General features: G+C 42.2%; 1 protein-coding gene and 1 long non-coding RNA gene across 3 annotated transcripts in view; one reads left to right on the top strand and one right to left on the bottom strand.

Annotated features, from left to right (window-relative positions):
* The window catches only part of LOC118658161, a 38,832-nt gene that overhangs the window by 12,165 nt on the left and 734 nt on the right, over positions 1–25,933 (top strand). Inside the window, exons 2-4 of the long non-coding RNA XR_004968228.1 lie at positions 12,340–12,437; positions 12,551–12,755; positions 18,208–18,381. This is a non-coding gene — a long non-coding RNA (uncharacterized LOC118658161). The remainder of the gene's footprint in view (positions 1–12,339; positions 12,438–12,550; positions 12,756–18,207; positions 18,382–25,933) is intronic.
* The window catches only part of ABHD18 (abhydrolase domain containing 18), a 54,842-nt gene continuing 34,489 nt past the window's right edge, over positions 5,581–25,933 (bottom strand). For both annotated transcript variants that reach the window (XM_036313250.1, XM_036313252.1), the window contains exons 8-13: positions 22,807–22,945; positions 18,615–18,704; positions 17,584–17,685; positions 14,593–14,971; positions 12,733–12,895; positions 5,581–5,830 (exon numbers count right to left, since the gene is read on the bottom strand). In XM_036313250.1, the coding sequence (XP_036169143.1) occupies positions 5,779–5,830; positions 12,733–12,895; positions 14,593–14,971; positions 17,584–17,685; positions 18,615–18,704; positions 22,807–22,945 (925 nt within the window). In that variant the 3' untranslated portion in view covers positions 5,581–5,778. The remainder of the gene's footprint in view (positions 5,831–12,732; positions 12,896–14,592; positions 14,972–17,583; positions 17,686–18,614; positions 18,705–22,806; positions 22,946–25,933) is intronic.

The raw sequence follows: 25,933 nt of genomic DNA, 5'->3' as shown, positions 1-25,933 counted from the left end.
TTTTCTAATTAGAAGTTTAGTTTTCTAATTTCTAGATTTTAATTGTTTGCAGTACATTTACTAGTATAAATGTAATCATATCTAATAGTGAGCTATACAACATTCAGACAGCAATGCTTTGTCAGAATGCTGGTCTCCCTGGGATCAAATATTTGGAGGGAAATTTTGGATCTTGTATATAGATATTGAATATGATTCTTTTAGAGCATCCCTAGCTTATTTTTATTTATTTATTTAATATTTTATTTATTTATTTTTAAATATATTTTTATTGACTTCAGAGAGGAAGAGAGAGACAGAAACATCAATGATGAGAAGAAACCACTGACTGGCTACCTTCTGCATGTTCGACCGAGCCTGCAACCCAGGCATGTGCCCCCGACCAGAATCGAACTCGGGACCCCTGGGTCCACAGGCCGATGCTAGCCACTAAGCCAAACCAACCAGGGCTAATTTTTTATTTTTTAATTTAAAATCTTTATTGTTGAATTTAAGGAGACATTTTTCCTTTTTCCGCCATTTACCGCTCCCTACCTGCTCCTGCCCCCAGCAAATGCCCTCACCCACCTACTGTCTGTGTCCATTGGTTATGCTTATATGCATGCATACAAGTCCTTTGGTTGATCTCTTACCTCCTCCCTACCCCCGCCCCCGCCTTTCCTCTAAGGTTTGTCCATCTGTTCAATGTTTCTATGTCTCTGGATCTATTTTTGTTCATCAGTTTATGTTGTTCATTGTATTCCACAAATGAGTGAGATCATGTGATATTTATCTTTCTTCAACTGGCTTATTTCACTTAGCATAATGCTCTTCAGGTCCATCAATGCTGTTTCAAATGGTAAAAGTTCTTTCTTTTTTATAGCAGTGTAGCATTCCATTGTGTAGATGTACCTATTTTTTATTTTTGGAAAGTGTAGTTTACTTATTTATTAATATATTTTTGTTGATTTCAGAGAGAGTGAGAGATAGAAACATCAATGATGAGAATCAATGATTGGCTACCTCCTGCACACCCCCTACTGGGGACTGAGCCTGCAACCTGGGCATGTGCCTTTGACTGGAATTGAACCTGGGACTCTTCAGTCCACAGGCTGACACTCTACCCACTGAACCAAATTGGTTCGGGCCATTTATTGATTTTAAAGAGTAAGTGAGAAAGTGAAAGAGACAATCAATTTGTTGTTCCACTTATTTATGCAATGTGCCCTGATCAGAGATTGAACCTGCAACCCTGGCATAGGGGAACGATGCTCTAACCAAGTGAGCTATCTAGGCAGGGCCCCTCCCTAGCTTATTTATGCCTTACTTTATTTGGGTCATAATATAACTAAGGAATACATACTTCAAGTTTGGATACATTGCCGAAACCGGTTTGGCTCAGTGGATAGAGCGTTGGCATGCGGACTGAGAGGTCCCAGGTTCGATTCCGGTCAAGGGCATGTACCTGGGTTGCGGGCATATCCCCAGTAAGGAGATGTGCAGGAGGCAGCTGATCCATGATTCTCTCTCATCGATGTTTCTAACTCTCTATCTCTCTCCCTTCCTCTCTGTAAAAAATCAATAAAATATATTAAAAAAAAAAAAAAAAAAGTTTGGATACATTAATGAAATGTGACATATTTATGTTTTCTATATCTACACTAATAAAAGAGAAACATGGTAATTGGCGTACGACCGCTAGCCTTCCCATTGGCTAATCAGGGCAACATGCAAATTAACTGTCAGCCAAGATGGCGGCCGGCAGCTTGAAACTAACATGAGGCTTGCTTGCTTCAGTGACGGAGGACTCCAGCATTCCCCGCCTGCGGCTGCAGGCCTCTGAGCTGGCAGTTTCAAACATTGTAACAAATGTAGACACTAAACAAAACCCCAGAAACCAGTTTTCAGCTGGCTGGGATCTCAGAGCTGGAGTTGATACAGAGTTTTGAGAACCGAAACAAACCAGATACCGGCTTTCAGGAGCGGAGGCCTAAGAGCTGGAGCCTCAGAGCTAAAGCTGGCCCAGAATTAAAAAAAAGAAAAGAAAAAAAGGAGCAGTTGGGAGCTTCAGTCCCAGCCTGAAAACAGCCCTCAGCCCCTCACCCAGACTGGCCAGGCACCCCAGTGGGGACCCCCACCCTGATCCAGGACACTCTTCAGGGCAAACCAGCCAGCCCCCACCCATGCACCAGGCCTCTATTCTATATAGTAAAAGGGTAATATGCCTCCCAGCACCGGGATCAGCAGAGCCGCGAGGTCTCCCAGCACCAGGATCAGTGTGACAGGGGGCAGCACCCAAACCCCCTGATTGCCCTGCGGCTCTGTGTGTGACAGGGGGCGGGGCCACAACCTCCCTATAGGCTCTGCTCTGTTTGTGACAGGTGAAGGCACCCCAACCCCCTGATCGGCCCTGCTCTGTGGGTGATAGAGGGCGGCGCCCCAACCCCCTGATCCGCCCTGCTCTGTGTGTGACAGGGGGCGGTGTGCCAACTCTCCTATTGGCCCTACTCTGTGAGTGACAGGGGGTGGCGCCACAACCTCCCCATCAACTCTGCCTCGAGTGTGACAGGGGACAGTGTCCCAACCCCCCAATTGGCCCTACCCTGAGCGTGACTTAGGGTGGCATCGCAACCTCCCAATCCGCCCTGCTCTGTGCATGACAGGGGGCGGCGCCCCAACTCCCCAATTGGCCCGGCTCTGAGCCCCACCAGGGACTGCACCTAGGGATTGGGCCTGCCCTCTGCCACCCAGGAGCAGGCCTAAGCCAGCAGGTCGTTATCTCCCAAGGGGTCCCAGACTGCGAGAGGGCGCAGGCCGGGCTGAGGGACCCCCCCTCCCTCCCGAGTGCACAAATTTTTGTGCACCGGGCCTCTAGTTTAAAATAATATTCTTAAACATAAGTAACTTTTTAAATAAGCTTTTATTGTGAAGTATAAAATATTTGGAAATGATTTTAAAAATTTCAGTTACAATGTTAACAATTCAATATTCTTTACAAGATAAAGCACCACATTAAAAAATTACCTTCATAAGAAATAATTTAAAATGCATAAAATTATTTAATAATAATTAGAACATTAGGAGATCATGGAATTCAGAAAATTTTTCTAACCACACATCTAAATCAGGAATCTCAAACTCAGATGTCTTTAGAGTTAAGTAGGAAACACAAAGTAGTGACATGGTCTAACATGAGGGAGTCCAGTAGATTGTGGCAAAAAGGAATGCATGCCAATCTGAACACATTTCAAATTTTGAAATATTATGCATATTGGATAAAGCAACTTTGGACTAAGCTGGCCTGTATTAACTACCAGTTTGCAACTTGGCCTAAATGAATTTCTAGCAGTTTATGTACCAATGCTCAAAATGGCAGACAGCACTGCTTTCTGTGTGTTTGTGTATGTACTTATATATGCGCATATATATTTTGGGGAAGTAGATAAAAAATGTAAAAAAAGGTATTTTGACTTTGAATAATTAATCAGTTTAGGTAACTGCTATGGTATATTATTTTTTTGAGAATTTAAGTTTATTTGAGCCAATGGATGACATACTGGGAAACAAGATCTCAAGTGTTCCCCCAGAGATATATTCTTAAAACATTTGGTTAGGAGATGAAATCTTTAAAATACCTTCTTTCACACTTATTTGGGAAAAATTAGTTATGCCCAAGAGTTAATTTAAATGAAATATTAAAATTTCATTCTTTTACCAATAGCAACTCACACAACATAGTATATTATTGCTTAGTAAGAAATATTTACTACTATGCCATCAATGACTTTAGTAATTTTAAAAGTTTTTAAAAATTAAAATGATGTAGGCATTAGAGTGACAAATCTCCTTTAACCCCTAGAGTGCCGGGGAGTGTGATCGAGCTCCTCCTATCTTTCGCCAAAAGTGCCGGGAGCGCTATCAAAGCTTCGAAATGGCGTCCAGTTCTAAGTGTGCTTTTATTAGTGATGATGATATTGCTAAATATGTCAATGTAGTAAAGGTTTCCTTAAGTTTTTGAATATGTAACTTCATTTACTTGCGATTCATAATTTTTTTCCTAAACTGCTGTAAAATCAGCAAAAATGCCTTGGCAATTTAGCATAGTTCCTAGGATATTGGTTGGCACTCAAAGGGTTAAAAAGACTACAAAGGCACATTATAATTCAAATATCCTTACTAGACTAGGAATACACATTTAAATACAATGTATAGATAATACAAATTTCAGATAAATAAAACTCAAATACATTCTAAGCCTTGACACAATACCCAAAAATATTTCCCACTTTTGAGAGTATTTTAGCTCTCAGCTTCAGAAGTCTATAATAAAAAGAAAGCACCAAATCTAGCCATGTAATTTTTCAATTAAAAAAAGTTATCAGTTATATCTTTTCTGTAAAGTTTATTTAGGATGGATTGATTTCATTATGGCCATTAATTTTTGAAATTAAAAAGTCAAAATGGTTACATTCTTGGCCTAAAAAGTGAAGTTAGATATATCAGGGTTTGCAAACCCAGAGTAGATATAAGAAAATGTTAAGACACGATGTCTCAATTAATGCAATAGTTATTTCCACTGATCATGACTTTAAAGTTGTTAAATAGAAATACACTTGGCTTTTTTTTCCCTAACCCAATATTAGGCATTTATAAAGTTTAGCCAAGTCTTTTGCATCATGTCTGCATTCCCACATTCATTTTAATTACTAAAAGCACTTATATACAAAACAATCAGGAATTTTTAGAATTCAAAGTTAACAGGGATTTCATACATCATAAGTATTTCCATGGCAGAAAATTAAAGAGGAAAATAAGATTATAAATGCACTATGGATCCACAAAAACAAACATGTTTCTCAAAGCAAGTCAGTAGAAATATCATATAAAGGTATACAATACAAGCTGATGTATTACAAATTTTGACTTAGCAGCTCTGTATAAATCAATACAGTTTCTGTGAATACATTTATTTTAATGTATTAACTATTCATAATTAAAAATGTAAAGTTTTCATACGTAGAAATATTGAATATTTGGGAGTCCCACAAACAATAACAAAATACTTCAACATTATTTCATCCAAACATTGGTTTAAAGTTATTCAAATGCATTCAAAGACTATAGTTGACTGACCTGAAACACTGAATTCCAGACTAAATAGATAGCAATGAGATATACACTGAGTGGCCAGATTATTATGACCACCCCATCAGTACTTCGTTGGGCCACCTTTTGCCTTCAATAATGAGGCGATTCTTCTTGGCATTGACTCCACGAGATGCTGAAAGGTGATTCGAGGAATCTGACACCATGTCTGATGAATAGCACTGTCCAGTTCTGAGAGATTTGATGGTTGTGGAACCAGCTGCCTGATGGCTCTTTTAACTTCGTCCAACAAATGCTCAATTGGATTGAGATCTGGTGATTGTGGGGGCCACCTAAGCAAGGTAAAGTCTCCCTCATGTTCTTGAAACCACTCCTGCACAATACGAGCACTGTGGCATGGCGCATTGTCTTGTTGGAAGAAGCCATCTCCATGGGGATACGCCATCAACATGATAGGATGAACTTGATCAGCAACGATACTTAGGTATGTTGTGCTATTCAGACGTTTATAATGATCTGGCCCTCTAGCAACTTCAGCACGAAATTATAGCTAATCTGCCTACAAACGTCAGGTGGTCATAATAATATGGCCACTCAGTGTATAGTGCTGTCTTACTGATTTCACATCGTCAAAGGATGAAACTCCTTTTGTGAGAAACATGATGGCCACATTGGTTACATACAGTGATCCAATCATTTAGCATATTTGTGCAGAAAGCGTTCAAATGCATCATAGATGGCTCGTCTAAAAGAAAAAATGAAAAACTACAAGTAATTAGCAAAAAAAGGGGGAACATACATTGCTTTTACTTTATTTCCAAAATTACCTTTGGCTTGCAACCTGACCTCCTCTCTAAAGAGCTGTGAAAGAGGCAAGTACCTGAAAGGTGGGTGTTAGGATCCATTAATTTCATCACTATTGGAAAACTTCAAATGTATTTCCAACTGATGAAGTGTTCAGCACCATTTTTACTGTGAAGCAACTTTTTTTGTGCCTTAGGGTTTATATAATATATATGTATTCATATATGTATAATACATCCTATCTAATAAAAGAGAAACATGGTAATTAGTGTACGTCTGCTACCCTTCCCATTGGCTAATCAGTGAGATATGCAAATTAACTGCCAGCCAAGATGGCGGCTGGCAGCCAGGCAGCTTGAAGCTAACATGAGGCTTGCTTGCTTCAGTGACGGAGGAAACCAACGTTTCCTGCCTGCCTTGCCGGCCTCTGAGCTTGCAGTTTGAAACATTGTTAGAAATACAGAAGCTAAACAAAACCCCAGAAACCTGCTTTCAGCCCATCGGGGATCTCAGAGCTGGAGTTGAAACAGTGTTTCGATTATAGAACCCAAACAAACCAGATACCTGCTTTCAGCAGCAGAGGCCTCAGAGCTGGAGCCAGAGCTAAAGCTGGCCCAGAATAAAAGAAAAAGAAAAAAAGGAGCAGTTGGGAGCTTCAGTCACCCGCCAGCCTGAAAACAGCCATCAGCCCCTCACCCAGACTGGCCAGGCACCCCAGTGGGGACCTCCACCCTGAAGGGTGTGTGACCAGCTGCAAACAGCCATCATCCCCTCTCCCAGGCTGGCCAGGCACCCCAGTGGGGACCCCCACCCTGATCAAGGACACCCTTCAGGGCAAACCAGCTGGCCCCCACCCGTGTACCAGGCCTCTATCCTATATAGTAAAAGGGTAATATGCCTCCCAGCACCGGGATCAGCGGAGCCGAGAGGCCTCCCGGCACTGGGATCAGCGTGACAGGGGGCAGCGCCCAAACCCCCTGATTGCCCTGCGGCTCTGTGTGTGACAGGGGGCGGGGCCACAACCTCCCTATCTGCCCTGCTTTGTTCGTGACAGGGGAAGGCGCCCCAACCCCCTGATCAGCCCTGCTCTGTGCCTGATAGGGGGGAGCTCCCCAACCCCCTGATCGCCCTGCGGCTCTGTGTGTGACAGGGTGTGGCGCCCCAACCCCCTGATCAGCCCTGCTCTGTAAGTAACAGGGGGCAGCGCCCCAACCCCCTCATTGGCCCTGCTCTGTGGGTGACAGGGGGTGGTGCCGCAACCTCCCCATCGACCCTGCCTTGAGTGTGACAGGGGGCGGTGCCCCAAACCCACAATCAGCCCTACCCTGAGTGTGACTGAGGGTGGCATTGCAACCTCCCAATCCGCCCTGCTCTGTGCATGACAGGGGAAGGCACCCCAACTCCCCAATCAGCCCTGCTCTGAGCCCAACCAGGGGCTGCACCTAGGGATTGGGCCTGCCCTCTGCCACCCGGGAGCAGGCCTAAGCCAGCAGGTCGTTATCTCCTGAGGGGTCCCAGACTGCGAGAGGGCACAGGCCGGGCTGAGGGACCCCCCCTCCCCCTGAGTGCACAAATTTTTGTGCACCGGGCCTCTAGTAAAATGATAAAAGGATAAGGAAACTGGTTTCTTTTTATTTTGTCACTTGTTGAACATCAACTGGCAACATAACTTTAAAAATATAGTATTAAATCTATTTCATAGATTATGATATAGTACCTTTTATTAAAACATGTTCCTAGCAACTGAACTTAAAATCAAAAGCCTTAGTTTTCCATATTAATTTTACTAGGTACTTTGTGTGGAAAGGAAGAGTCAAATTCACTGCCCATTAAAAGACACTGTTTTCAACGCATATTAATTTTTTTCACATTGTGAGAGCCTACATTTTTATTTATTTATTTTAAAATTTAAAAAATGTTTTATTGATTTTAGAGGGTGAGAGAGAGAGAGAGAGAGAGAGAGAGAGATAGAAACATCAATAAGAGATAAACATCGAAGAGCTGCCTCCTGTACACCCTCTACTGGGGATTGAGCCCCCACTACCCAGGCATGTGGCCTGACTAGGAATTGAACCAGTGACCTCTTGTTTCATGGGTTGATGCTCAACCACTGTATCACACTGGCCAACATTTTTCGAGTACAATGTTCAGAAAATCCAAAAACAAAAAGGGGAAAAAGTCATAATCCCATCACTCTAAGGCAGCGGTTCTCAACCTGTGGGTCGCGACCCCTTTGGGGGGTCGAACGACCCTTTCACAGGGGTCGCCTAAATACATCCTGCATATCAGATATTTACATTACGATTCATAACAGTAGCAAAATTACAGTTATGAAGTAGCAACAAAAATAATTTTATGGTTGGGGGTCACCACAACATGAGGAACTGTATTAAAAGGGTCAAGGCATTAGGAAGGTTGAGAACCACTGCTCTAAAGTCTCTACTGTAATGCTATCATATTTTTCCGACAAGCTAGTGGGTTTTTTGTTGTTTTTTTGTCAAGGGAAAAGGACAGAGAGAAACATCCATGTGAGATAGATACATTGATTGGTTGCCTCCTGCATGTACCCTGACCTGGGCGGGGGAGGGAGCCTGCAACTGAGGTAAGTGCCCTTGACCGGAATTGAACCCTAGACTCTTTAGTCCTTGGGCCAACATTCTATCACTGAGCCAAACAGGTTCGGGTGAGGCTTGTTTTGTTTAAATCCATACATTTATATTTCCACCCAGTTTAAATAATAACTATGAGAATATATTAATTCTGTATCCTACTTGGACAAAGCATTTCTCCATATCCTTAAAAAAGATAGTAAGATTATCTTTAAAACTGAAACTGGGAGCCTACTAATAGATTATGACTTCCAGTATTTTGGGAAGACATAGCTTTTTATCACACTTGTATTTGTCTCAGATATTTGTCCTTTGTAAAATGTAACAAACAATGATAAGGGAAACAAACTAACGATGAACATTTGCACGTTGGTGTAAGCACATAAAGTGATTTTGTTGACTGCAGGTGAGAGAGAATTTCCCCCTGAGAGTTAGTCCTGGGTACTTGCTCTACTACAATGAATTTCTTTTTTAAATATATTTTTATTGATTTCAGAGAGGAAGGGAGAGGGAGAGATGGAAACATCAATGATGAGAATCATTGACTGGCTGCCTCCTGCATGCCCCCTAAATCCAGGCATGTGCCCTTGACTGGAATGGAACCCGGGACCTTTCAGTCCACTGAGCCAAACCGGCTAGGGCGACAATGAATTTTTTTTACTTCCCGATGCCTAAAGTTGCAATCTGGGCTTGGGTACATGATATGAGGAAGAAATGTATGCATATGCCTATTTAATAATTTGAAGTCTCTCTTTTTTTAAAAAAAATATATTTTATTGATGTTTTACAGAGAGGAAGGGAGAGGGATAGAGTTAGAAACATCGATGAGAGAGAAACATCAATCAGCTGCCTCCTGCACACCTCCCACTGGGGATGTGCCTGCAACCAAGGTACATGCCCTTGACCGGAATCGAACCTGGGACCTTTCAGTCCTCAGGCTGACACTCTGTCCACTAAGCCAAACCGATTAGGGCTGAAGAGTCTCTTATTCACTTGTACTATTAATCAATTATAAATATCAACATAAAATAAAAGAGCACATAAAGGAGGCTTGTGTTACATCTGGTGACTGAAAAGAATGAATTTTTTTTAAGATTCTACTCCAGTGACATCCAAACTTCCTTAGGTTTTGAAGTGACTGGGGGTAGGAGTGGGAGGGTGAGTGGTTTAGGGAGAACAAATAGCTAGTGACTCCACCTAAGCAATTTATTCACTCCCCTCCCCCTATTTCTGTATAAAGGAGTTAACACATTTCGTACCGCTCAGGAGTTTTCTGGTGTTTCGCGCGCCATCTGTTAAGGACCACTCACGAGTGTTCTCGTTTTTCACACCCATGGAAAAAGGAGCAAATCTAGATACTTATGTAAATTTTGTTTGGTCCTTCTTCATAGAGGAAAATGTTTTATGCAGTACCATACGTTAAAAAAGTACTAGGAACTTTAATTGTTTAATTGTTTTTGTAAATAAAAATGTTATAGCCGTAGCCGGTTTGGCTCAGTGGATAGAGCGTCAGCCTGCGGACTGAAGGGTCCCAGGTTCGATTCCGGTCAAGGGCATGTACCTTGGTTGCGGGCACATCTCCAGTAGGGGGTGTGCAGGAGGCAGCTGATCGATGTTTCTCTCTCATCGATGTTTCTGGCTCTCTATCCCTCTCCCTTCCTCTCTGTGAAAAAGCAATAAAATATATATATTAAAAATGTTATAATTATTGAAAACAACACCTAAAGTGCATTATGATGATTTAAATAACGTGCAGTTTTCCCAAAAACATGCGGTCTCTGGCGTATGTCTTAGAGATTTCTATGCGGTACGCAATGTTAATAACATATGAAGCAACTGCTCTAATACTTGGCACATGGTAACAGCTAATTTCTCTTTCTCAAATGAAGCCTTTCAATGAGCACTTCGCAGTTTTCACAGCTGACTATGATTCTTCTTCCTAATGCCTCTCAGCCACCCTCCCACTTAGATACATAAAAGACAAACATAAATTTGACACCGATTTACTAAAGCAATCATGTGGGTTCTCTGATTCACAAATATAACAGAACTTTAGACTCCACTTGAGCAACCTGAGCAACCCTAGGTACTCACAATTTTTGTTTGTTTGTTTTTCGTTTTACTTTTGCTGTGCCAGAAAGTCACTTTGGGTCAGTAGTGTACTCACCTACCAACTAACAGGGACTCAAATCCCAAAGGCTGAATATATTTTTTAAGAAATCATACAATAAAAAGAAAGGTTTATTACATGCTTCAGTATATTACAAACTTAAAGAATTAGTCTGGCCCTAACCGGTTTGGCTCAGTGGATAGAGCGTCAGCCTGCGGACTCAAGGGTCCCCGGTTCGATTCCAGTCAAGGGCATGTACCTTGGTTGCGGGCACGTCCCCAGTAGGGAGTGTGCAGGAGGCAGCTGATTGGTGTTTCTCTTCCATCGATGTTTCTGGCTCTCTATCCTTCCCTCTCCCTTCCTCTCTGTAAAAAAATCAATAAAATATATTAAAAAAAAAAAAAAAAAGAATTAGTCTGTACCTAAAAAAGGTGACACAAGTTGAAATAATTAAGTAACTATACAAAGAAGTATTTCTTAGATTAAAAATAATTTAAGCCCTGACCGGTTTGGCTCAGTGGATAGAGCATCAGCCTGCAGACTGAAGGGTCTCAGGTTCAAGTCTGGTCTTGGCTGAGGGTGCATCCCCAGTGGGGGGTGTGCAGGAGGCAGCTGATCGATGTTTCTCTCTCATCGATGTTTCTAACTCTATCCCTCTTCCTTCCTCTCTGTAAAAAAATCAATAAAATATATTTAAAATAATAATAATTTAAAATGTCAAAAACAGAAAAAAAAGTACCATATGATTTCATGCATATGTGGAATTTAATGAACAAACTGAACTACCAAGCAAAATAGAGACAGACTCATAGATAGAGAGCAGGCAGATAGCTCTGGGGGGAGGGGACATCGAGGGTGGATGGTGGAAGGACTGAGCAAAAAGGAAAAAAAAAGACCTCATAGACACAGACAACAATGTGGTGCTTGCAGGGGTAGTGGATAGAGGTGTAAGAGGGCAAAGAGGGGATAAATAGTGATAGAAAAAATAAAATCAAACATATACCACTCTCAATTTTTCTATTATATAGCTATCCAGCTGAAAATTTGGGACACTTATTACCCACAGGGCACTGACCTAAGCACCTTATGTGAACTAATTTATTCAACCACTAATGATAAATTCCAATGACACCTTTTATCATAAAATTTGAATGAAAGTTGAAATAAAGCAGGATACCAAAAAACAAGTTACAGCATACAAGTTTTTATAAGTTCTAACAAATACTGGTGTCATAAAATTACTAATATTGCCTGGCTGGTGTGGCTCAGTGGTTGAGTGTCAACTCATGAACCAAGAAGTCACTGATTCAATTCTGGGTCAGGGCACATGCCTGGGTTGTGGGCTTGATCCCCAGTAGGGGCTGTGCATGAGGTAGCCAATTGATGGTGTTTCTCAATGATGTTTCTCTCTATCCTTTTCCCTTCCTCTGTCTAGAAGAAAAATCACCCTAGCTGGTTTGGCTCAGTGGATAGAGTGTCGACCTGTGGACTGAAGGGTCCTGGGTTCAATTCCGGTCAAGGGCACATGCCTGGGTTGCAGGATCAATCCCCAGTAGGGCGCATGCAGGAGGCAGCTGATCAATGATTCTCATCATTGATGTTTCTATCTCTCTCTCCCTTCCACTCCGAAATCAACAAAAATATATTAAAAAGAAAAAAAAAATCATCAAAAGCATTTAAAAACAAAAACGTTACTAATATTGAAACCAATACTTGTCTTCTCATTTTAAGGTTCAAGTTTCACTTGCTACTAAAAACCATTGCTAGATTATTCCACAGATGCTCAGTCATTCTGAGAGAAGGACACCAGTGTGGAATGAAAAACCTAGGTAAGTTTTACAAACCCTGGTGTCCCTCCATATTCTCTAAAATACCTGGCCACTGACATCTAAAGAGGGTAAAATCAGATAATAAAGCATGCCTATCATATGCTACTTCCTAGTTCTCAAGAAGAAAAAGAAAATAAGAGGACAAGAAAGAAAAGAGTACCACAGTGTGAGAATTGAGGGAACAAGGAAGAAACAAGAGGACCTAAAGGATACAATAAAAATACCCATTATTGTATGTCAAAAAAAATAAAAAAAGAAACAATAAACAGACACCTGTTTACACCAACTATCTTACCTGAAGACTCCTTGTTTGAACAGGTAAGCACTAATATGACCCCCTTCTAGATATCGGATTTCACAACCAGGCCAAATTTCTTGCAGACTTCGAACTCCAGTTCGTGGAATATATGCATCTTCTTTAGCTTGAACCACTATAATGAGGCTTGGGTCTACTGGAACTAGGTACAAGATTTTTAAAAAATGCAACAAAATCGCTAAGATTTTTATACAGCCTATTAAATTGTATCTACACTAATAAAAGACAAACATGCAAATTGACAGTACCTTTGCTACACCTTAAGCCATGCCCACCAGCCAAATCAGAGCAACTATATGCAAATTAACCCAACCAAGATGGCAGCTGGCAGCCATGGAGCTGGAACAAGCAGGAGGCTTGGTTGCCCCAATGATGGAGGAAGCCAAGCTTCCCACCTGCCACAGCCCCAGCTCTGAGCTCCACTCAAAGCAACAAAGTTTCAATTATAGAAGATAAATAAACCCCAGATACCTACTTTCAGCCGGCCATGGCCACGGAGCTGGAGCGAGCAGGAGCTCCCTCCCGCCCTCCCTGGCCGGCTCTGAGCTCCACTCCAGGCTACAAAGTTTCAATTATAGAAGGTAAATAAATCCCAGAATAAAAAAAAAGGAGAGGCTGGGAGCTTCTGTCGCCAAGGGGGGGGGGGGGGCTTAGCCAGCCTGAAAACGGCCCTCAGCCCCTCACCCAGACTGGCCAGGCACCCCAGTGGGGACCCCCCCACCCTAAAGGGGGTGTGGCCAGCCTGCAAACAGCCATCAGCCCCTCACCCAGGCTGGCCAAACCTCCATGGGGTGAGGGTCCCCACTGCGGGTGGCTTGACCAGCCTGCAAACAGCCATCAGCCCCTCACCCAGGCTGGCCAGGCACCCCAGTGGGGACCCCCACCCTGAAGGGGGTGTGACCAGCCTGCAAACACCCATCAGTCCCTCACCCAGGCTGGCAAGACACCCTAGCGAGACCCCCACCCTGATCCAGGACACCCTTCAGGGCAAGCAGCGGGCCCCCACCTGTGCACCAGGCCTCTAGCCTATATAATACAAGGGTAATATGCAAATTGACCCTAACAGCAGAGCGACTGGGAATGACTGGTCACTATGACACACACTGACCACCAGGGGACAGACGCTCAATGCAGGAGCTGCCCCCTGGTTGTCAGTGCACTCCCACAGGGGGAGCTCTGCTCAGCCACAAGCCAGGCTGACGGCTGCCAGTACAGTGGTGGTGGTGGGAGCCTCTCCGGCCTCCTTAGCAGTGCTAAGGATGTCCGACTGCAGCTTAGGCCTGCTCCCCGCTGGCAAGTGGACATCCCCCGAGGGCTCCCGGGCTGCCAGAGGGATGTCTGACTGCCAGCTTGGGCCCAAATCCCCCGGGGAGCGGGCCTAAGCCAGCAGGTAGTCATCCCCTGAGGGGTCCCAGACTGGGAGAGGGCACAGGCTGGGCTGAGGGACCCCCCCGAGTGCACAAATTTTTGTGCACCAGGCCTCTAGTTAGAAAATAAAATGCATCATACAATGCAGTCAGTGAAATATCAAACTAGAACTCTCTTGATTAAGTAAAAAATCAACTATTCTATACCATAATGTAATATTCATTAATAATACAGTGAGATGAACATTCTAAATAAGGTACAAAAGCCAATGTTTTTAATGAACTATAAGATGGTCTTAGATTTTCATGGATAAAATATGATACATTTAAATAACCAGCTTATCTTGCTAGACATATTCTGGGGCCAACAACAAATATACTCTGGAAAATACAAAATTAACTTATAAAGCATCCTTAAACATATTTCACAAATCTAAACATCATAAAATATCTCAATTTCATATAAAAATACCTGAGAAATTTGCTACATGAGTACATTCATCCATGACTCCTTTCATAAACAGCAAAGATTCTTTCTGAAGATTCTTTCTTCTTTGTTCTTTACTGAGTAGGTGGTATGACTGAGGATTGGAACTTGTATAACTACTTTTGTTGGTTGAAAGTGTTTGATTGAAGCACTCCATCTTAGAAGTATCTTTCAACAAGAGTCCTTCTGATGTGGCACTGAAAGATGTTTTACTAGATGTATGACACTCATTATGTTTCGAGGACACAACCTGGTCTGTCATATCTAAATTTAAAGTTCTAGAAACCAGATTAAGGTTAGTGAGCTTGTCTGCACTGCTAGGGAAGCATTTCACGAACTCTTGTCCCATTTTGAAAGAATCTGTCTGAATATATAAAAGAAAAGAAAACATCATTTAATAAAAAATAGGATTTTATTTAACAACTTTGTTCAAACAAAACCACAAATGTTCATCAACGAATAAAAGGAAAAACAAAATGTTGTATACATACAATGGATCATTAATGAACTTCTGATACATGCTAAAACATGGGTGAACTTTGAAGACATTATACGAAATGAATAAAACAGGCACAAAAGGACAAATATTGTATGATTACATTTTTTATGAGGAACCTAGAGTAATCAAATTCATAGAGAGAGAAAGTAGAATGGTGGTTGCCAGATGAAGAGGAGGTGGAAATGGAGAGTTATTGTTTAACAGGTTCAGAATTTCAGTTTAGGAAGATGGAAAGTTCTGCAACTGGATGGTGTTGTCGGAGGAGGTGATGGTGGCAAAACAATGTGAATGTACTTAATACCATTGAATGGCACATTTAGAAATGGTTAAAATGGTACATTTCATGTTGTATATATTTTACCACAATTAAAAAAAAAAGAAAAAAGAGATGTCAAAATTTAACTTAGGACTAAGACAGAGTTATATTTTACTGCTAAATGTTTCCTACTGAACAGCAATTAAAAAGTGTAATTTAGTCTATCTCATGCTTTTATTGCCAAAGTATGGAAATCCAGATCTGCTAGAACTTCCAAAAGTCTAATGAGTGTATCCTGGCAGTAATACAATAGCCACTCCAAATCTCTTTCTCAGGATGAACTAATAATAATTTAAAATGATCAAGGAATATTACCTATGAAAAATTTTAAAGTATGAACTCAGCTTAAAGACCTGTAAGTACAACATCATTTAAATAAAAATAAACTTTGTCAAATACTAAAAGCAAAGTCAAAACATAAAAATGATAGCCTGGGAAAATATATTTGCAACTTATATGACAAAGAGCTTATTGCTTTAATAAGAGCAATAGAGTGAAGAGAAAGCCCAAAATTACAATAAAAAGAAATAAGCAAAGGGTATGCATATAAGGTCATAGAAAATAAAACAGAAATTGGTCTTGAACTTACCCTTAACTATGTTCATTCAGAAACTATCTCCTCTGAACACTTAGTATTTTTTTTTTTTAAATATATTTTATTGATTTTTTACAGAGAGGAAGAGAGAGAGATACAGAGTTAGAAACATCGATGAGAGAGAAACATCGACCAGCTGCCTCCTGCACATCTCCTACTGGGGATGTGCCCGCAACCCCAGGTACATGCCCTTGACCGGAATCGAACCTGGGACCCTTCAGTCCGCAGACCGGCGCTCTATCCACTGAGCCAAACCGGCTTCGGCTGAACACTTAGTATTTTTATTTTTAATTTAAAAAAAAATCTATTTTTATTGATTTCAGAGAGGAAGGGAGAGGGAGAAAGAGATAGAAACATCTATGATGAGAGAGAATTATTGATTGGCTGCTTCCTGCAGGCCCCACACTGGGGATCGAGACTGCAACCCAGGCATGTTCCCTGACTGGGAATCGAACCCTTGACCTCTTAATTCATAGGTAGATCCTTAACCACTGAGCAACACTGGCCAGGCAAGAAAAATTTTAAGGGAAACAGAAAGGGATGGAAGGGAAAATATAGATTAAGACACTTAAAAGAACTGTAGTATCGCCATAACCGGTTTGGCTCAGTGGATAGAGCGTCGGCCTGTGGACTGAAAGGTCCCAGGTTCGATTCCGGTCAAGGGCATGTACCTGGGTTGCGGGCACTTCCCCAGTGGGGGATGTGCAAGAGGCAGCTGATCGATGTTTCTCTCTCATCGATGTTTCTAACTCTTTATCTCTCTCCCTTCCTCTCTGTAAAAAATCAATAAAATATATTAAAAAAAAAAAAAAAAACAACTGTAGTATCTATCCCTTTCCCCCTGTCTCTCTTCATCTAGCTCTCCATCACTCACACACTGTCACCAAAGAAAATAAATAAATTATAAAATAAAAAAACAAAAGAGCTGAAGTATCTAAAGATGTACACTTGGATAATAAAATTATTTTAAAGAAAGAAGGAAGCAGTTACTATAAAAATCAGGATGATAATAGTAGGGAAGAAGGGCCTTTGATTAGGACACACGGAGGTGGTTTCAGGGTTGGGTGGTCAAGTTTTGAACTGGGTGGTCAAGCTATATTCTTGACCTATTACAAATGTGTTTCTATTTAATAATGTATTAAACCATATTTGCTTTGAATGATTATCTATATCTGTTATTTTACTTATCTGTATTTTCTTTTAAAGAACTTAGAAAAATATTGCTTTAAAAAATTTCCAATTCTTTTTAAAAAATTGACTTTAAAAAATAAAAATTGACTTTAGAGAGAGGAAGGAAGGAAGGGAGACAGAGAGATAGAGAGAGAGAGAAGAACATGGATCTGTTGTTCCACTTATTCATGCATTTCATTGGTTGATTCTTTTTTTTTCCCCCCATTGGTTGATTCTGACTGGGGATCAAATCTGAAACCGTGGCATATGAGGAGATGCTCTAACCAACTAAGCTACCCAGTCAGGGCCCAAAATTTGCAATTCTTTTTAAAAATTTGAATCATTAAACACAATCAACCCTTCCCCTAATATTATATAGAAATTACAAATACTTACTCCACAATATTCAAGCATGTGAATAATTTCTTCCTCATAAACGGTCTGTGCATAATACTGCTTTTCCAACTCCCTCCAATTAATTGATTTACTCAGCACACCCTGAAATAACAAACTAAAGTGAGATCAAATCACATCATAAAACATCTTGTCCAAAAATTGTATTATTACTGTGCAGAAGAGTTAACATAGCAGGCTTGAGATTCCCTATCTTTAGAAAGGCCCGCTTATAAGGTTGGCCCTCGACTAGAGTTTGAGAACTTGACTAATAAACAGTTCTTTACCCTGATGAAAACTTCCTAAATGATGAAAAACATGAACTGATGAACAAAAATAAATCCAGAGACAGAGAAGGATCGATCAGACCATCAAACCTCAGAGGGAAGGTAGGGGAGGGTGGAGGTGGGGGTGGGGGTGTCAACCAAAGGACTTGTATGCATGCATATAAGCCTAAACAACGGACACAGACAACAGGGGGGTGAGGGCATGAGTGGGGGGGTGAGGGGACAATGGGGGAATAAGGACACATATATAATATTTTAATCAATAAAGAAATAAAAAAAAAACCTTCCTAAATGATAAAGTGGGGTCTCTGTGCCTGAACTTGTTGTACAAACAATGCAGGTCCTGCTGAACACCTGCTTTCCTTCTGGAATTTTGGTACATGCCACGAAGAGGGAACCTAAATGACTGAGCCTTGAGAAAAACCCTGGACTTCTGTGCTCAAGTGAATTGCACTAATGGATACAACTTGGCAAATTTGTCACACTGCTGGAGGAAGCCAACACAGAATGTGAGGTCTCCACTGAAAGCTTGTGTCTGGTGTCCTCTGGACTTTGCCCCCTGTATCTTTTCCCTTTGCTGATTCTGTATTGTACCCTTTTGCTCTAATGAGTCTTAGTCATGAGTACATGCTGAGTCCTGTGATTTCTTCTAGTGAATCACCAAACCTGAGGGTGGTTTGGGGATCCCCCCAAACAATTACCTATAAGCATATATAACTATCTAAATATTAATTGCAATTAAATTACCGTAGTGAAGACCCCAGATGCTGTAGACCAAGACAGACATGGAATCAATGGCATGGGCTTAGGCCAGTTGGATACCGCTAAGGAAGCCATCTGTAATATGTTAACACAGTCAGTTAGAGAGCTTCTGTTTAAATTTTCTACTCATTAAAATAAAAAATATTTAATATTAACAAGCACTTTGTGTAATAGTTGATAAGACACAAAAAGCCTCTAAACCAGGGGTTCTCAACCTGTGGGTCGCGACCCCTTTGGGGGTCAAACAACCCTTTCACAGGGGTCACCTAAATACATCCTGCATATCAGATATTTACATTACGATTCATAACAGTAGCAAAATTACAGTTATGAAGTAGCAACGAAAATAATTTTATGGTTGGGGGTCACCACAACATGAGGAACTGTATTAAAGGGTCGCGGCATTAGGAAGGTTGAGAACCACTGCTCTAAACACTCATGAGAATGACTAGCAAGCAACCTTTTCAAACTTCCAAAAGTCATAAATTCAACTACAACATATAACTTCCCCCTTTGAAAGCAATCTACACTAATAAAAGAGAAAAATGGTAATTGGCATACGGCGCTACCCTTTTCATTGGCTAATCAGGGCTATATGCAAATTAACTGCCAACTAAGATTGGCAGTTAACTGCCAACAAGATGGCGGCTAATTTGCATATGTAGGCACAATGCAGGGAGGCGAAAGGGAAAGCAGGAAGAAGCCCCCTGCCACTGACAGTGATCGGAAACCCAGGGGGGAGCTAAGAGCTGGGGGGCAGGGCAAAGGCAGCCCTGGGGCCGCCTTTGACCTGCCCCCCAGCCATGATCGGAGAATCAGGCGCCTTTTCCGCCCTGGCCAGTGATAGCAGGAAGTAGGGGTGGAGCCAGCGATGGGAGCTGGGCAAGGTCGAAGCTGGCAGTCCCAGGAGCTAGGGGTCCCTTGCCTGGGCCTAAAGTGAAGCCCACGATCGCGGGGCCGCTGCAGCTGCGGGTCCCTGCTGCCCGGGCTGGACGCCTAGGCCAGAGGCGTTAGGCCTGGGCAGGGGCGGAGCCTGCAACGGCGAGGAGCTGGGGGTCCTCCGCCCAGGCCTGACACCTCTGCCGGAGGCCTCAGGCCTGGTCAAGGGGCCGATCCGGTGATTGGTGATCAGAGGGTGATGAGGGTCAACTCCTCTGGCCGAGGCATCAGGCCTGGGTGGGGGGCGGAGCCGGGGATTGGGGGGATATGATGGTCCCCTTGCCCAGGCCTGAAGCCTGGGTCAGAGGCGTCAGGCTTGGGCGGGGGGTGGAGCAAGCGATCAGAGGGAGATGGGGGTCCCCTGCCCAGACATGATTCCTGGGCAGAGGCCTCAGGCCTGGGCGGGGGTCAGAGCCAGTGATCGGGGGGAGATGGGGGTCCCCTGTCCAAGCCTGACACCTCTGGCGGAGGCGTCAGGCCTGGGCAAGGGGCTGATCAGGCGATCGGAGGGTGATGGGGGTCTACGCCTCTGGCCGAGGCATCAGGCCTGAGCAAGGGGCAGAGCCAGCAATCGGAGCGGTCTGGGGGTCCCCTGCCCAGGCCTGATGCCTGGGCCAGAGGCATCAGGCCTGGGCTGGGGGCAGAACCAGTGATGGGGGAAATGAGGGTCCCCTGCCCAGGCCTGACACCTCTGGCAGAGGCATCAGGCCTGGGCAAGGGGCCGATCCTGTGATTGGAGGGTGATGAGGGTCAACGGCTGAGGGCTCCCAGTATGTGAGAGGGGGCAGGCTGGGCTGAGGGACACTCCCCCCCCCCCACACCCAGTGCACGAATTTCGTGCACCGGGCCCCTAGTCTATATATAAAAACCTAAGTGACCTTTACGACTGGTCGAGCAAATGACTGGTTGCTATGATGTGCACTAACCACCAGGGGCAGATGTTCAATGCAGGACCTGTCCCCTGGTGGTCAGTGTGCTCTCACAGCCAAACTCCTGTCTTTCCTCTCCGGGGCTAGCCTGCCCCGCCCCACCCCGCCCCGATCTGGACTGGGTGAGACGCCCCGATTGCCCGATCGCCAGCCAGGCCAAGGGACCCCATTCATGCACGAATATGTGCACCAGGCCTCTAGTAAAATACATTAGAAAATTTTAAGTAATCTCAAGACTTTTCATAGAGAACTACTTTCTACTGGGTAAATATAGAGCACACATGCTGAGATGTAGATACACTCATTACCTAAGTGACTTGCTCAGGTATAGCAAAATCACAACTATAAAATCTCAGACCCTAAAAAATAATAAAATAAAAAAACCACTCAGACCCCTGAAGTTGACTAAAAGATGCCAAGAATTTGGTAAACTACAAAACACAACATATACCTACTTTAAAATAATGTAATATGTATGCTTAGAGAGGGGAAGAGTTGTTTTGGGCTAGAGGAATTGGGGTAGGCTTCAGGAAATGGCTGTCACTTAGGGAAAATGATTGATGGGGTTATGTCTTCCATTTAAGAACACAATAGGATTAAAGGCAAGATAGTGAGAAAGCACAAAGTCTTTGTTGTGGGGAACATCCAAAATACAGGGTGGAGCAAAAGTAGGTTTATAGTTGTTTGTATGGAAAATAATATAACAGTTAATAAATAATACTACAAGAGTAAACTCTGTTTTGCATACTCACAAATGTAAAACTACTTCTGACACCCTGTACTTCAGCTCAGCTGGTCAATAGTGCACATGTGGTCAGTGGGTTCAGGAGATAAGTAGGGCTGGAAAGATTGATCAGGATCAGATTAGAAATTCCTTTGTTTTGTAGATAATGGGGAATTAATCAAGAGGCCTGGGCAAAGGAGTGGCATTGTCAAAGGAGTGATTCAAGGAAGCTAAAATGATAGTGGTTTATAGGGCTGATTAGAGAGGATCAGATTTCAGGTAGGAAAACCAGTTAAGAGGCAGTAGTCAAGATGAAATTATAAGGCCCCAACCTAGGTTCTAAAAATGGAAACACTACTAGGTAGGAAAAGAAATCCTTTTTCAGCCTTCAGGTTTACTATCTTGTAGTTGCTGTTTTGAATTTGAGTAAATTCTTGAAGTGATTTTATTAGCTTCACCTCTTTGGTAACCTCTTTGAATTTGAGTAAGTTTTTGATCTTAATTTTATAAGTCAAATAACTTACAGCAAATATATTTTTTAATGTGCTGAATGACTAATCAGTCCACATAATGAATCAGAGCATATTCCTGGCCCTCAGTGAATGTACTGCTTCATTGAGCAAACTGATGGCTAAATAAATACAGTGAAATAAGTACTAATGAGAGATGAAGTATAGTCTGGAGTAAGGCTGGGAGTCAGGAGAGCTTGTCATATGAAGTAAGCTCCAAATTGGAACCAGAAGAGCAAGCTGTTATTCAGCTAGGTGGAAGGGCATGCAGGGGCACCAGAAGGGTACCAGCACTTGGCATAGTTACAGCCAGTGCAAGAGCAAGTCTTTGGCAGGTTTTAGGCAGAACAGAGCAGAAATCAGATTGGGGAAGATCACTAAGGTTTGAAGAAAAACTGTTAAGAAAAAGTTTAAGAGAAAAGAATACATGACAAGCAAACCAAGTAGGAGGCCATTTTAGTGCACTCTACAAGACAAAGGTAAAATAAGTTGGTGGTATCAGGTATAAAGATAAGAGATAAATGAAAAGTATTTTCTAGCCCTAGCCAGTTTGGCTCAGTGGATAGAGCATCAGCCTGTGGATTGAAGGGTCCCTGGTTGGATTTTGGTCAAGGGCATATGCCCAGGTTGTAGGCTCAATCCCCAGTAGGGGGTGTGCAGGAAGCAGCTGATCAATGATTCTCTCTCACTGTTGATGTTTCTCTCTCTCCCTTTCCCTTCCTTTCTGAAATCAATAAAAAATATATAAATACATAAAAAGTATTGTCCAAATTAGCTATTTTCACCAATGTAAGACATTTGTACTTGAAACTTGAGTAAAGTTTCATAATCAACTTTTAATAAAATACCAAATCCAAAAGCTGAGATATAGCTGTAGAGTAAGTAATCAGTGTCTACATAAATCATACCAAAAAATAACATAATTATTTTATAATTGGAATGAAAGTTTAGAATGTTTCTTCTTTCACCAAAACCAAAATTAATTCTATACATAAAATGAATTTTAAAAGTAACTAGATTCCCTAGATCTTATAAACACAATCATAAGTAAATATCATTTGAAATGAAAGGCTTACATGTCCTCCCATGGATATTCCGGTCATTCCTAGAGGTCCATAACCCTCCCTCTCTAGCCAATGCAAGAGAGCTGCAGATTCCAAAACAAGAGCTCCTCCCATCACAAATAGGTCAGACACGTTTTTTAAGCTGGACCTTCTAGCATCACAAAACAAAAAAGAAAATTATTTTTTAATGTATTTATATTTTTATATGTGAAAATTTACAACAGGCAGTCAAGGTTTATCTTTATTCTTTTAAAGGGAATAGTAGTTGAGTAAAACAATGGACTGAGTTGATATAATTAGAGTGCTGCTAATACAGTTCTACATATTAATCACCTATAACTTATTTTTTTTAAGTTATATATGCTCTCTAGCATATAATCTTTGTTGAATTTCAACTATTTTACTATTTTCAAGTTTAGAAAAGAATCTTATTTGATGGCACTTTATAAAAACTTAAAATATTTATGGGAAAATAATATTTCTTATTCTGCCGATTTTGTTAAATTACCATGACTGTATAAGGAAAAACAAATTTATAGTTGCCCCCCCTTAGAAAGAACTTATTACAATAGAACTTAAAAGCATAACATTTTTTAAAAAGCAATGTTAAGAGTTTAACCTAATACTAGTTTCATGTATTACCGAAATCTTAAATACACAATTTATGAAGACAAATGCACATAGTTGGCTACTGGATGAAACCTTGTCAAAGTGTACAAAAATTCATTTTATCAATGGTCATTCACTATATGCCTACATAGAATAATTATATGCAAAGAACCAGATGCCACAGGAATGTGAAGTTGTTAAAAACAGAATTATGCCCAGTGTCCTCCCACATCCTCTAAGGGCTCCATATTCATAAGGCAGGGCTTCTCTTTATGGAAACTACTAGAGGCCTGGTGCAAGAATCCGTGCACAGGTGGGGTCCCATCTGCCTGCGCTGGCCTGGGGAAGGGGACACGGGAGGTTGGCTGGCTGGCCCTGCTCCCTTATCAAACTCCCTGTGGAGGGGACAATTTGCATATTAGCCGTTTATTATGTAGCACTAGAGGCCTGGTGCATGAAATTCTTGCACTGGGGGTGGTGGTGGTGGTGTGTGTGTGTCCCTCACCCAGCCTGCACCCTCTCCAATCTGGCACCTCTTGGGGGACATCCCCTCACAATCCAGGACTGCTGGCTCGCAACTACTCGCCTGCCTGCCTGATTGCCCCTAACCGCTTCTGCCTGCCAGCCTGATCACCCCCTAACCGCTCTCCTGCCAGCCTGATTAACACCTAACTCCTCTCCTGCCAGCCCGATCGCCCCCAACTGCCCTCCCCTGCTGGCCTGATCTCGCCCCCAACTGTCCTCCCCTGCAGGCTTGATCTCGCCCCCAACTGCCCTCCTCTGTTGGCCAATTTGGTTCTGATTGGTTGGTTTCTATGCCAGTCAGCGTCAAAAGCTCTGCCTCCTAGGCAGCCATTGGCTCCTTACAGTTGACCCAGATTTGGTTCTAATTGGTCAGTTCCTATGCCAGTCAGTGTCAAAAGCTCCACCTCCTAGGCAGCCATTGGTTCCTCACAGTTGACCCAGATTTGGCTTTGATTGGTCAGTTGCTATGCCAGTTAGTGTCAAAAGCTCCACCTCCTAGGCAGCCATTGGCTCCTCACACTTCACCCAGATTTGGTTCTGATTGGTCGGTTTCTATGCCAGTCAGCGTCTCTGGGCCTATTAAGGGGGCCTGATCAGCAAGGTGGGGCTGATCAGCAGCCCCGGTGGAGGCCTGGAGAGAAATGGAGGTGTGACTGCTGGAGAGAAATAGAGAGGCAAGTGCTGATCAACAGCTGCCACAGGGGCTACAGATCAAACCCTGCTTCTCTCTTCAGGCCTCTGTCCGGGCCTGATTTGCAGTCCCCTCAGCAGTCAGCACTGGGTTGCCGTGGCAACCCAGCACTGACTGCAGGACTGACTTCTGGTTGGTCGAGCCTCGGTCGTGAGGGACCCAGGGTTTTTATATATTAGGATGTTATCCTATGTCAAAACAGATCATACTGATGCTTCATCATAAAAGAACTCATTTATCCTTATACTTGTTTCCTATCCTCATTCTAATTTGCTATTTATGATTACAGAATTTCCCTGATTATTTTCATCTGGTATGGAAGTTTGAATTCTCAGATCCACCTCAGTTTGCTCTTTAACAGAAGTTACCGATGTGAGGTTTTGAGATAATGGTTATATATAACAATAAACCCAGTCTCAAATTACTTAACCACTGTTGATGAAAACAGGGTTAAGATATTTTAAAAGAGAGAGAATTGTTTATTATTATTTAAATTGCAAGACATTTCTTTCTTATGATGATTAAATACATTGGAGCATTATTATATTTTCTGGGTACATAAGTGTAACAGGATATTTTATAAACATTGTAATTCTCGCAACAAGTCTGCACTAGGAAATTTATAGTTTTCCCACTTTATAAGGTTTGCTTCTACCACACCCCATTTTCATGACCTCTTTTATGCCATGATCACATAGACAAGTGACTTCTAAACTGATCTTTCCACCACTTTGCAACTCCCTATTTGACTTCTCTACTTGCAGGTCCAACAGATATCACCAATATGTCCAAGTCAGAACTTTTGATTTCTTACCCACAAAAATGAATTTATCAGTAGGTCTTATCATTTTAATTTCTGCTTAAAGTACTCTAGAGGTTTCCCACTGCACTTACAGTAAAATTCTAATCATGGTTCTTCCTAACCTGACCCTTGCCTACCTTTCTGATCTCATCTTGCACTACTCTCCAACCCAGTGCTCACACTGTGCTTTTCATTTACTCTTCCTTCTCTGAGGCTGATCTTCCTCCAGGTTGTCACCCTGGTGGCTCCTTCTCGTTACGTCATGTCCTCATATCTAATACTGCTCCATCCCTGCACCCACACTCTATTACTCTTTATCCCATTGCCTTGCTTTATTTCTTTATGGTATTGATAAGTATATGAAATTACCTTATTGATTTTTATCTCTCTCTCATACTAGAATATGAGCTCTATGAAAGTAAGGACCTTGTCTTTTCGTTGCTGTCTTCCCAGTGTCTAGGATCAAATATTTCCTGAATGAATCAAAACTAAATATAACATAGACTATGAAA

This window comes from Myotis myotis, unplaced genomic scaffold (genome assembly GCF_014108235.1).
Source record: "Myotis myotis isolate mMyoMyo1 unplaced genomic scaffold, mMyoMyo1.p scaffold_m19_p_6, whole genome shotgun sequence".
Classification (NCBI taxonomy): Eukaryota; Metazoa; Chordata; class Mammalia; order Chiroptera; family Vespertilionidae; genus Myotis; species Myotis myotis.
Note: the sequence above shows the minus strand (reverse complement) of the source record. Positions and strands in the feature narration are given on the sequence as shown.